This window comes from Lagenorhynchus albirostris, chromosome 12, assembly GCF_949774975.1.
Source record: "Lagenorhynchus albirostris chromosome 12, mLagAlb1.1, whole genome shotgun sequence".
Taxonomy (NCBI): domain Eukaryota; kingdom Metazoa; phylum Chordata; class Mammalia; order Artiodactyla; family Delphinidae; genus Lagenorhynchus; species Lagenorhynchus albirostris.
Window position 1 is genome coordinate 27,989,471 of NC_083106.1, and position 13,872 is coordinate 28,003,342.

The following is a 13,872-nucleotide window of genomic DNA, read 5'->3' on the forward strand; positions in this document are numbered from 1 at the left end:
TGAAATGATCATTGCTTAATGTTCATTGAACTACTAGTTTTATATAACTACTAGGAAACAGTATAGCTAGCAGTATTAAACATAGATGATATTGTTATGTGAACCATTATAAAATTTTGGCATGTTTTGTAGATCAAGGATCTGGATTTTGTGTAACTGGTAAAATTGAAGCTGGTTATATCCAAACTGGTGACCGACTACTAGCAATGCCTCCTAATGAAACTTGTACTGCAAAAGGTATTCCTCTGCAAGATTCTTTTGTTAAATAACCCTTAAGTTGAGACAGCAGATTTTTAAAAGTAGTTTAGTTATTAACTCCAGAGTAAATAACCTCTTACTGAAATTGTAACTGACTGTCAAAATGATACTAACTGTTGAAGGTAAAAATGTGAAAACATTAAACGATTTTTTTCTGTTGTGACTATGTGTGTATAAATGTACATATAACATTCTAACTGTGGTAGCATTTTTTTTTCTTTTTTTTTGACATTGATTCAAGAAGGCTGGCTAGGATTGACCCAGATGTATAGACACCTGTCAGATACATTTAAAATAGTATGCAGTAGCAGAAATTAAGTCTGACCCCATCCTGGCACTAAATAGTCAATGGCAAAGCAGAGTGCTACAGTCTGTTGTTTTGAAATGTGTATTTCAGAATTACTATAAGTTAACAACCTAGATCATGTTTATACCAGAAGAAATTTTTCACAGGAAGACTTAAGAAAATAAGATGCAAATGGAGAGAATCCTAATGTTGAAAAGAGAAATTGAGCTAGTTTTAAGTGCCTCAGTTATTGCTTTTGCATGTATATGACCTTTCATAATAGCTCATAACTGTTTCTATCTTCTGATCATTTGACCTTACCTGTATACATGTTCTTCTTTTTTGAATTCTGCTTAAAAGTTTATAATTCTGCACTTACCTTATTCTAGCTTCCAACTAAACTTCTGACTTCAACATAAAACTGAAGATCTGTTTTATACTATAAAGTAAACTTGCAAACAAAAGGTCTGTGGAAAATGATTCTTTTTTAAAAAGTGTATATTATTTTTATCAAACAAAATTTTCTTGATCTCTAAGCAAGTAGAAAGAAAAAGGTTAAATGGAAATAACTTGGCTTTCATTCCCTTATTCATCTTTAAATTTAGGTTAAATTATCTCTGCTGTTGTTTCTTAAAGTGATCAAGAGCTGCAATACTATTGAAATACTAATTTCTTTATATGTTAAAGACCTTTTTGAGAATAGGAAATTTTTTTTAATATAATCAGACATGAATTAAAACCATGATCCTAAACCATGGTCATAGACCTTACAGATTGGCTCCTTTGTGAGCTCCAAAATCATAATTTGGTCACCTCTGAAAGTTCTACATTCTTTCCCTCTTTCTTTCCTGTCCCTACCCTACCAGAAAAACTCCAACCACTTATCTTTAACCCAGTGGTTCTTAAAGGGAAGCCATATGAGAAGCACTGCTTCACTCCTTGAGAGCCACCCTTCTAACCCAACTTGGAGATTCTCAGTCCTCAATTTCTCACCCTAATGCTTTTGATTGATTTATTTGATTTTTTAATGCACGCTTCTGTCTGAACACTTTAGGTGCTACTATGGCTCACTAACCAGTAGTGTCCTAAAAAAGAGAACTGACTAAATCTGCTACCAACAAATGGAAATTCGAAATTACATTTTCACTTTATTAACGTATAAGTTCATAGAGTGTTAAAAAAGAACTTCTTTCTCCAGTGAAGAAAGTGCTTAAGAAGATAAATATCACATGTAGGACAGTGTAACATGTTTGGGGGAAGGAAGTCAGATTATATATTATCTTCAGAAAATTTTATATTGTTAATTGAACTTCTAGTATGAAAGCTCTTAAATCCTAAGCTAAAGGCAATCTCTAGTCTATGTAAGTAGCTAGCTCCTGACTTGAATTCCACATTTCATACCAAAACTCAGATATGGTCATTTTAAATTTACATGTAAAAACTAAATGTAATTAGTTGAAAATTTGACAGACATTTTAAAATATCATAATTGTTAATGTTTTTAGAGTCAGGAACCTCTTTGATACTTTGATGAAAGTATGGCCCCTCTTCTCAGATTAATGCAGATGTGCACCTACATGAAACTTTGAATAAACCTTTAGGTTGTCTCAGAGCCCTTAAAGTTCTCCTTGAACTCCCAAAAAGTCTCAAAGAAACTCACTTAAGAGTATGCTATATGGAAAAAATAAGTATTTTCAGGAGGAGATGGGTGAATTGTAACTTACTAAAAACATGTCAATCAAGAACTGTTCCCCAGTGGTTGGTCTACATACTGTCTTCATCGTTAAGACTCAAGTTCCTATAGAAAGGAACTTACCCCACAGAATCAGAAAATATGAGAAACCTTTTAAAAGCCTTTATTCAAATACCTGAGTTTTATTGCCCTTTGCAATTATACTCTAGGATTTTCCCTAGGTAATAAAGGTAGCAATAGCTGGGATCATTTTTAAATTAAATTTTCTTACACTATTAATCTCCTCCTTTTCATAAAACTATTTATCATTGTGCATCTGTCTCTCTGGGAAGCAGTTCTTTTGAGCCATGAATAATGAAGGGGCCTGCCGAGGGTACCATCTGACTGAGTACCGATGCCCTGTGGGTTACTCAGAGATTGTTTACGTCGTTGTCTAATTAGAGCAAAGCTTAAATACTACTAGACATCTTCCCCAGTCTCATCTATTATGTTTTGAAAATAACTGGGACTGTACTATTATTCCTGTATCCATTAATAGAAGAGAAGTATTAGAATGGGGCCTATTTAATGAATATACCAGTCGTATAAATGAGTTTAAAAATCTTGATTAAATAAGTAGAAATCAGCCTTTTATGGACAAATACAAGTCACTTTATGTTTAGGGTGGTGGTCCAGAAGAGTCAAGTCTAGAGGAAGTGTGTTTTCCTCAGTGCTTACAGTTAACACTTCTCAATCTCAATCCATTCATATTGAAAATGATGAGTAGTGACTGATGAGGCACAAATCAGCCAAACTCCCTTGGTTGTTATGGTTTGATATTGAGATGTTTCACTGTATGCTTTGGTTCTTACTCATTTCCAGGAATCACTCTGCATGATGAACCTGTCGACTGGGCGGCAGCAGGCGATCATGTTAGTCTTACGTTGGTTGGGATGGATGTCATCAAAATCAAGTGAGTGAGAAAATGAGTTTAAGCGACCATTGTTTTGGATGTAGGACCTCAAAACGCGTAAAATTTGCAATTCACCAGCTCAAATGAAAGAATTGAGTGTTAATTCTGAATCTCATTTGGCCAGAAATAGGCACTTGTGGAAGTGTAAGAATGATAAGCAGAACCTACTAAAATTTAAATTAATACGTGTCAGCGTGTGTACCTGACATGTTCTTTGAGGGAAAACAGTAATGTATGAAAATGACATAAGGTTAATAATGGTGTAAAGCCATGCTTTAACCCAAAAGGGACTATTTAGAAAAAGTCCCTAATTTACTGGATTGTTTTACCTTGTTAATGGTTTTAAAGGTTTCCTATTGGATGTGTATTTAATTATCCCCCCAACTACCTGCTCTCCTTTTTTGTTTTTGTTTTGTTGTTGTTACAGTGTTGGCTGCATATTTTGTGGCCCCAAAGAACCCATTAAGGTTTGCACTCGTTTCAGAGCCCGAATCCTCATCTTTAATATTGAAATTCCTATCACTAAAGGATTTCCTGTAAGTTTCAAAATGTTTGTTACTGTTTTTATAAATTCAATATAACTTTATCCTAAAAAGTAGTAACTCTCTTTATAGGTGATGTTGCTATTGTTATTTTCAACTAACATTTGTATTACTCTCATCCAGAAAAACATGAAATTGGAATTTGAAAATCATCTTTATTGTGTTTTTTTTAAAATTTTGATCCTTAAGTCTGGGGATGTTTTCTTCAAAAAGGCATTGAGAAGAAATTTCATAATCAATAGGATACAAACTGATGATAAAAAAATCGTTTAGGGAAAATCGTAGACACTTTTTTGCTGAGTTCCAAATGTTACTTCTTAGATTGGGTCTTTCTGTTTTGGTTTTTTTTTTTTATAATAAGCTTATTTGTAGTTTTTCTGATTATAAAGGTAATACATTGTTATGGAAAATTTTGGAAAACACAGAAAAAATAAAAATGATAAGAAAATTCTGGGACACAGCAGTTAAGAATCCTCCTGCCAATGCAGGGGACACGGGTTTAAGCCCTGGTCTGGGAAGATCCCACATGCCATGGAGCAACTAATTCTGTGTGCCACAACTACTGAGCCTGTGCTCTAGAGCCCTCGAGCCACAATTGCTGAAGCCCGTGCACCCTAGAGCCCGTGCTCTGCAACAAGAGAAGCCACCGCAATGAGAAGCCCGTGCAACGCAACGAAGAGTAGCCCCCATTCTCCACAAGTAGAGAAAGCACACGCACAGCAAAAGACCCAACACAGCCAAAAATAAATAAATAAATTTAAAAAATCATATTTAACATCTTATTAAAAAACAGAATCTTCTGTAATTGTGTAACCTATAATTATCTGTTCTTTACATTTCAGGGTATTTTTTTGTGTACATTGGTATCTGTGGGTATATTTTGGGGATGCTTGACCTAGGTAAACTTTAATTAACGCTGAAGCTGTGAGGTTGGTTTGCAGGTTATCATTGACTAGCACCATTTGAACATGCACATTTATGGGAAGAGGGGAATTTTATACTATATTGTTACTTATCCAGAAAAGATACTACTTGTGAATAGCATGAATTCTTTGTTTTATGTGTAAATTTTTTTTCAGCTATTTGGGGCCGTACTCTGTTTATAGTTTGGTACCTTGCTTTTGCCATTTAACTAATGGACATTTTCCCCATTAGACTTATTTTTCTTTTCTTGATCAGCTTATTATATAGTACAGGTTCTGCATGAGAATCAAAAATGTTTCTCGGTGGAATTAAATGGCTTGCCTTTAAAAATATAAACAGATCATTTTCTCCATTTGATGCATCTTTGAAATAAAAGTAAGGGAGTAATAGTAATTGACCTTTAAACTTTATTTAAATTAGTGATAGTATTTTAAAGATTGGGAATAAATTTATTTAGCACATTTAAATTTATTTTATACCTCTGCACCTTTATTTGAGATAACCATGTGCTTTGCTTATAATTCTTTGTAATTATTTCTATGTAAACTTGATCCTATAAAATTATATTTATAAAATAGTGTTTAAGTATTTTAGTTTTATAATTATATTCCATTTCTCCCATATGCTAAAAAAGGGGAGGGGCAAAAGCTGTGTCCAAAAAAACAGTTGTTGTTGCAAATACTTCTTTTAAATATTTAAAATTCATGTGTTGATAAGCAAGAAATTGCTATGAACGAATGGCACTCATTCTTAGAAAGCAGTATGTCCAATGGAGAGAAGCTGAAGAGGTTGGTTACTGTGTTTCTACTCATGCGGCAATAATTTTTGCCAGTGGAGAGGTAGAGAGGTCAGGAGGTTGGTAGTTACTTTGAACAGTAATACTGTCTTCCTGTGTACTGTAGTTCCTTTTATGAATTAAAAGTTTTTCAGTGCTGCTTTATGAGATTCTACTTGCTTATGTTGATTCACGAATACCAGGATGAAATTTGTTTCAGAAAAAAAACATCACGTTTTGCCATTTAATCCACTCTCTGTGGGAAGAAACTTAAACAATTTTTAAAAATTTAACCAAGGAGAGGCTTCCTAAGCAATTAAATTTCACTATTTAGGGACTAGTTCCTTAATACATAAATATTTTTGTTTCCCTTAGCTTATATGGTAAACTGTCTACATATTTAAGAAGAAAAAAAAAGAATGGGTTAGACTTTAACTAAATTCATGTTTTGATTTATTGTGATAAAATATTTATAGCAGAAAATTTACCATTTTAACCATTTTTAAGTGTACAGTTCAGTGGCCTTAAGTACATACACCTTGTGCAACCATCACCACCTCCCATCTCCAGAACTTTTTCCTTATCCCAAACTCTGTACCCATTAAACAATAACTCCCCCTATCACGCTTTCCCCCTGTCCTCTGGTAACCACAGTTCTACTTTGTTTCTCTATGAATTTGCCTATTCTACATCCCTCATATAAGTGAATCATACAATATTTGTCCTTTTGTGTCTGACTTTTTTCACTTAACATAATGTTTTTGAGGTTCATCCATGTTATAACATGTATCAGAATTTCATTTCTTTTTAAAACTGAATAATATTCTATTGTAAGTATTTACCACATTTTATTTATCCATTCATACGTTGATGGATGTTTGGGTTGTTTCTGTCTTTTGGCAGATGTAAATGATGCTTCTGTGAACACTGGCATACAAGTATCTGTTTGAACCCCTGCTTTCAATTCTTCCGAGTATATATCTCGGAATAGAATTGCTTGATTGTATGGAAATTTTGTGTTTAACTTTTGAGGAACCACTAAACTGTTTTCCACAGCAGCTGCACCATTTTTACATTCCCACCAGCAGTACACAAGGGTTCTAATTTCTCCTCTTCCTTGTTATTTGCCTTTCTTGTGTGTATGGGTGTTGGGGGGGGGTGATTTTTTTGTTAGTTTGTTTGTTTATAATAGGCATACTGATGAGTGTGAAGGGGTGTATCGTGGTTTTGATTTGCATTTCCCTAATGGCTAGTAATGTTGAGCATCTTTTCATTTCTTTATGTATTTTGGGTTTTAATTTCTTATCAGTGTATGATTTGCAAATATCTTCTTCCATGTGCTGTGGGTTGTCTTTTTACTCTTAAGTATCCTTTGATGTACAAGAGTTTTACATTTTGATGAAGTCCAGTTTATCTACACTTCCTTTTGTTGCCTTTACTTTGGTGTCATATCCAAGAAGTCATTACCAGATTGAACATTAAGAAGATTTCCCACTCTGTTTTCTTCTAAGAGTTTCATAGTTTTAGTCCTTTTGTTTAGGTCTTTGATCCATTTTGAGTTAATTTTTGTATATGGTGTAAGATTCTTTTGCATGTAGATATCTAATTTTCCCAGCACCGTTTGTTGAAAAGACTGTTCTCTCCCTATTGAGTGGTCTTGGCACCCTTATTGCTGCTTAACCTATTTGATATTAATTTCCTTACATATAAAACATGAACAGTAATAGCTAATATATAAGGCCGTCAGTTAACTTCAGGTTTACCATGTGTTAGGCCCCACTTTAAAATAACATTATCGGGTTTTCCTCATTTAGTGACGAGAGACCTGATGCTGGGGATATTGGGGGGAAAACGGTTATTACAGGATTTGCCCCAGATCACACAACTAGAATGTGTAAAGTTAGGATTTGAACTCAGGTCTGCCTGACTTCAAAGCCTGTCTAAACTCCCATATAATATTTTACTCTCATTATCCAGCAATGAATACAATTCGTTACTGCTGAATATCGTGCAATTCCCCTTCCCTCATTTTTATGGTGAAACAATTCACATTTGTTGAACATCTGCTGTACCAGACACTGTCTCTTCTGTTATTTAGTTCTTATCATAATCCTATAAGGAAGGTTATGTAATTTACTCAAGTTTACACAGTAAGTGGTGGAGGAGAAATTGGAACTGCTTCCTATGACCTTTTCCCCTAGTGAGTTAAGGGACAACCTGATTGGAGTGGTGGGACTTAGGGGAAGCACCTGGAGATCCTGCAACTCCAGGCAGTAGTGCTGAGGCTAACGTGATTCCGTGTGAGTGCCAGAGTAAAAGACCAGAGATGCTGCAGCGAACAACTTTGTAGTGTTACAATTTTTTGTTTTAGGTGCTGTTACACTACCAAACTGTCAGTGAACCTGCCGTGGTTAAACGATTGATTAGCGTCTTAAACAAAAGCACTGGTGAAGTCACAAAGAAAAAGCCTAAGTAAGTGTTTTAATGCATAAATAATAAACACAATTTAAGCACATTCCTTACAGATTAATTCATTTGTGTAATATTTCTCTTTGCGATAAGTGAAGTCTGTTTTTACTTGTTCCAGAAATCATTTTTTTAAAGGACTAGATGAAAACACAAAAACAAATATTTAAGCTCCTGTTTAGGTAGGAATGCTAGATATAATTTCAGTTATATATGATGGTGATGGGTGTGAGTTGTAAATAAAAATGTAAATGTAAGTTTATATGTAAGTATCAAGCCCTAGATACTGATGATGTAAAAATGAAGGCATTTAAAAAATCAGTCCTACATTTTTGAAGATGAATTTGATTTATGCCTAGCCACTTGTCCCAAATTCCAGCTGATTGTGCTTCTTAACTTTCTTGTCACCCCCTCATGGGAATCATGCCCTATGCTAAGAATACCTCAGGAAGAGAGTGAACTAAACACTGTTTTTTTCCCACCTGGAAAGTACTTTTGTTTTCTGCTTGAAGTCCACCTGGTGCCTAGGCTGAGGTGGTCACCACATGTTGGTCCCCTCTGCTTACCATTAATAGCTAGGTCTAGGTGTGGACAGTTCCCCCTTGGCTGGGATAGGCACGGGATTTTTCAGAGGAGGTGCTTCCTGAGAATCTTGAGTTTCTTACTCTAATTCAACTAAAGGTTGACCACAGTTTGGTTTGGCTGCTTCAGCTTTGGGGTTTTCCTCACTTCAGCCCTATGGGGAATCCCACCCAAAATCCCCTTTTTTTTCAGTCCTGGGGTGTTCCTCCTCATTTGCACCTGTGTAAGAGGCCAAGGTGGTTAGAGGGTTAATTTAGGATTGGCTGCACGTAGAAGAAAGAATCTTCACACTGTTCTAAACCCATGCCTGTTTCTCCGTTAGTTAGAAAAAAGAGGCTACTTCACCTCTCTTTTAAAGATAGTTCTTTATTTTTAACCTGAGTCTTTAGCTTCTAGCATGAGTGTCTGCCATAATGTATTGAGAAGTGTGATAGAGCTAATGGCTGATGTTTCTTGAGGACCACTATTTTCTAGGCTCTGTCATAAGTGCTTTCACATGGTTTTCATTCTCAGCAACCGTATGAAGCAGGTATTATTATGTTTCCCATGTTTCAAATGAGGAAGCTGAGGCTTAAAGAGATTGTATAACACGTTTGAGATCACAAAGCTAGCAAGTGGCAGGCCCAGGATTCTAATCTAGTTAGTTGGGTCACATAAATTCTTTTGGCAGGAGGCGGGCTGTTTGGCTTGGAAAATTCTCAATCTGACATTGGCTCATCAGATGTAATCCTGAATTTTACCCTCCCTGCTCATGCTGCAGAGTCTAGCTCAATGATGGTAACTCTAGGTTTTCATATATTCTCATGCTAGTTTTTCCTGTCACCGTATTTGTAGCTTTGTCCTTTTATTTTGCACCAACACCATTTGGCCTTTCCCCTTTGTTTCCATTCCTGGCACATTGTAGACTCGATTGCTTTATATGGGATGGAATCAAGCTTTCTAGAACCAAACTTAATGCAAATTATGAATATATTAGATGTTCTCCTTCCTAAGGAATGGGACCTTAAGCTGAAATTGCCCAAAGCCAATATTTAGAATTTTGGGAATACGTTTTTTAGAAACTTTGGCTTATTGTATCTGTCTGTCCCTGAATTAATCTTTCAGAAGGGGAGTTTATGAATGCTGTTCTCTATCCTTCTAGAACACATCAAAATTGAATTAGGGAACATTTCAGAATGTCCCCTTAGGGTTCTCCCTCTTTCAGTAAGTCTGGTGGGGCCCGTGCACAAGGATGCTTGGTGGTTTTGCTTATTTGTGTGAAGCTGTTTGCAATCAGGCCCATGCCTCATCTCCCTTCATTTCCTACAAACATCATACTGTGAAAGAATCTTACATGATTTTATCCTGAACGTCTGTTAAAGAACCACTCTTCCTATGTGAGAAAAGAGAGAGGAGGGAGGGAGAGAGAGATCTAGGGTAGTGTGTTGGCACTAGGAGATTATCCTCTTTAAAGATAACTTTTTAACACATAATCTACCAATTAGGATTTCACTATGGAAGACATAGGACATTGCATTCCTTTCTTTAAATGCAGCTGCATCACTCTTCTTTAATTTCATGAGGGAATGAAAGGGAAGACTTTGGTGGAGGTGTCTTGAGTATTTTAGATTATAGTGTCCTTCAAAGGATAGAGTTCAATTTGGAGGATTGTTTAAAACACACACACACACACACACACACACACACACACACACACACTCACTCACTCATACTCATACACACACGAACTAGCTAATATTTCTTAAATCTAGAATTACTCCTCTCATTTCTTTCAACTAACCCCCTAAAATTCAAAGGCATATATTTTCATTTTAAGAAAATCCCTTTTTACTTTTTAAGTTTTTGAAAAACTAAGTTGATGTGTAGATGGAATGTGAAATATTTTTCAGGTTTTAATTACATTTCTTTACCTTTATTAGATTTCCATTTTATTTTTCGTGATAGATTGTTGACCAAAGGCCAGAATGCATTGGTGGAGCTACAGACACAAAGACCAGTGGCTCTTGAGCTGTACAAAGACTTTAAAGAGCTGGGGAGATTCATGCTGCGCTACAGTGGTTCTACCATAGCTGCTGGTGTAGTCACCGAGGTATTTTAAAGTGACTGATTATGTATCCATGGTTATTATGTCTTTTTCTACTTTCCTGTTAAAATTTTACTTATTTATTTTTATTTTTTGGCCGCGTTGGGTCTTCGTTGCTGCGCACGGGCTTTCTCTAGTTGTGGCGAGCAGGGGCTACTCTTCGTTGCGGTGCGCGGGCTTCTCATCGCAGTGGCTTCTCTTCTTGCGGAGCACAGGCTGTATGTGCATGGTCTTCAGTAGTTGTGGCTCGCAGACTCTAGAGTGCAGGCTCAGTAGTTGTGGCACAGGCTTAGTTGCTCCGCGGCATGTGCGATCTTCCCGGACCAGGGATCGAACCCGTGTCCCCTGCATTGGTAGACGGATTCTTAACCACTGTGCCACCAGGGAAGCCCTCATTTCTACTTTTTAAGAATGATTACTGAGATTTTATGGCTTAACGGGAGTGCAGTTATATTAGAACAACATTTTAAATTTTTATTAAAGATTAAAAGAATGACGGGAAGAAAATGTTTCATCTTAGATCTTCTCATAACGAAACTTCCAAACTGTCTTCTCCACCAGTAATATTGCTCAAAATTAAAGGAAATCCATTGAAAAATACATCTGTATGCAGTCCAAATCATGAGAATAGACTTTAATAAGAGTCAAATGAATTGGGGGTAGTGGTTTTGTTTAACAAAGTGCCCTCATTACATTTTTTTTTTAATAACTGGTTCTCAGTTCATTCATTCAGAAAGTTAATGTATCAGTAATGTTTCTCAAACATTAATATATAATGTAAGGTACAGTTGAGTTTTGGAGAAAATAGCCAGAAATGAACCAGAATTTCAGTGATTTAAATTTTCTCCCACACTATCATGATTAATATAGATCTTATGAATACATGCATGCCTTATTTTATTGCACTTCAGAGATACTGTGTTCTACAAAATGAAGGTTTGTGGCAGCCTTGCATTGAGCAAGTCTCTAGGCACCATTTTCCCAACAGCATTTGCTCACTTCATGTCTCTGTTTCACACTTTGGTAATTCTTGCAGTATTTCAGACTTTTACATTATTATTATTACATATTTGTTATGGTGATCTGTGATCAGTAATCTTTGATGTTATGCCTACAAAAAGGTTATGACTCACTGAAGGCTCAGATGATCGTTAGCCTTTTTTAGCAATAAAGTATTTTTAAGTTAAGGTATGTACATTGTTTTCTTAGACATAATGCTATTGCACTCTTAATAGACTATAGCATAGTGTAAACATAACTTTTCTATGCACTGGAAAACCAAAAAATTCCTATGACTTGCTTTACTGCGATTCTCACTTTATCGAGGTGGCCTGGAACGGAACCCACAATATCTGCGAGGTATGCATGTATTTTTAAAAGGGGATTCATTACTTCATATGCTTGTTTTCTGCATAAAAATTACTCAGTTCATTTAACTGGATGGATACTTTGGACATAGGGCTTTAGGTTGTATCAAAATTCAGTTATACATGTACCATGAAAAAGGCTCTGGAGTTAAACTTAAGTCTAAGTCTGAGTTACTGCTCCACTAATTCCTAGCTGCAGAAGAACAACATTTGTCCTGTAATTTATCCATCTATGAAAATGGGGTAATAGAATCTACCTTCTGGAGTTGTGAAATGAAATGGTCTGCATAAAGCACTTGGCACAGTGATTGCATTTAGAAAGCATTCAGTAAATGTTACCTAATAGCAGCAGCAGCAGCATCACATTTAACTGTCAAAACATTCTTTATAAAAGAGCATTCTAAAAATAAGATGCAGTCTCTTGTGGAAAGTAATGGAGAGATTATAGAAAATCTCAAATAACAAGACTAGGGAAGGAAAAAAGTTGCAGGAAAAACAAAAAAGTTTCACCTGATGTAATGATTACTCCACTGCCATTTTTTCCTTTTGTTGTTGTTGTTCATATAATGTGGTTGGTTAAATTATAGCAAATGCTTTTTTTTTCTTTTACAGATAAAAGGCTGATGGGTCAGAATTTCTACCATGTTTCTAAAGACAGTGAGATAGTTAACCTCCATGTTTTGAAAGAATCCAGTTATTCAGTTAAAGCAACAATGTGCAATTGATATTTTTTTAAATGAGAAAATTCAAGCTATAATCAGCTGCAAAGAAGTATTATTCACCACTCCTACAAAAATTTTAAGTTGCCAACTGGCAAAGAAAGGCTAATATTGCACTTTCATTTAAAAAACTAGCTTTTCCTTTGAAATGTTACTAATGGATTTACCTTTCTGAGACTTACGGAAGTTATCAGAAATATGTGTTAGAAGACATTGAATCATCATGACGTGAACTCTACTTCCAGCCAAACCACCAAATGTTTTCAGTTTTCTCTTTTGATTTCAACTTACAACACACATTTTTAAGGAAGAATAACTAAAATGGGTTATTGAGGTAGTTAATATTTGACCTGAGCAGTTTTTTAGTTAACTGTAAGAAAAGATTTGTTGAAGGTTAATAAAGGTATTTTGTGTTGAGCAGTGAGTGTTCTTCCTTCAACAAACAACCATTTGGAACTGCTTAGTTTGCAGTTATTGGAAATTGTTCCTTTGGTAACCAAGATATTATTTAAGGTGTAAAGCCAGCTAATAAAATGCCTTTGTTTGAGCATAACAACAAAATGTGTTGTGTTTCTTCGATGTTTATGAGATTCTAAGTAGGACTTGGGTTTTATGGGATCTTTTTCACCTGAGGGTTTCCCCAGTCTTTCACGTGAATTCTTGCTTTTTATCCTAGTAGCAGATCAAATTTAATCTCATCCATTTCTAACCATAACTTAATTTTATTTTTCCCATTCTCACTTTTATAATTACATGTATGATGACTTTATCTCGTATTCCTTGTAGATTGTAAGTCCCCTATGAGTAAGAGTCATGTTTTTCTTTAAAGTTTCAACAAACTCCAAGGTATATTTAGTTAACAGGTATTTCTTGAGCTCCCTCCTGGGTACCATTGCTTTCGAGTGGATTTTGTCCTCAGCTGAGGCTGGGACTGTGTTTTTTTTTTCCACATCTTTATTGGAGTATAATTGCTTTACAATGGTGTGTTAGTTTCTGCTTTATAACAAAGTGAATCAGTTATACATATACATATGTTCCCATATCTCTTCCCTCTTGCGTCTCCCTCCCTCCCACCCTCCCTATCCCACCCCTCTAGGTGGTCACAAAGCACTGAGCTGATCTCCCTGTGCTATGCAGCTGCTTCCCACTAGCTATCTATTTTACGTTTGGTAGTGTATATATGTCCATGCCACTGTCTCGCTTTGTCACAGCTGGGACTGTGTTC

General features: G+C 35.6%; 1 protein-coding gene across 2 annotated transcripts in view; it reads left to right on the forward strand.

The window, feature by feature from the left end:
* The window catches only part of HBS1L (HBS1 like translational GTPase), an 81,868-nt gene extending 68,804 nt beyond the window's left edge, over positions 1 to 13,064 (forward strand). For both annotated transcript variants that reach the window (XM_060167742.1, XM_060167741.1), the window contains 6 exons: positions 133 to 237; positions 3,099 to 3,189; positions 3,617 to 3,725; positions 7,802 to 7,902; positions 10,423 to 10,567; positions 12,541 to 13,064. In XM_060167742.1, coding sequence (XP_060023725.1) covers positions 133 to 237; positions 3,099 to 3,189; positions 3,617 to 3,725; positions 7,802 to 7,902; positions 10,423 to 10,567; positions 12,541 to 12,552 — 563 coding nt within the window. In that variant the 3' untranslated portion in view covers positions 12,553 to 13,064. The remainder of the gene's footprint in view (positions 1 to 132; positions 238 to 3,098; positions 3,190 to 3,616; positions 3,726 to 7,801; positions 7,903 to 10,422; positions 10,568 to 12,540) is intronic.
* Positions 13,065 to 13,872: the final 808 nt, after the last annotated feature.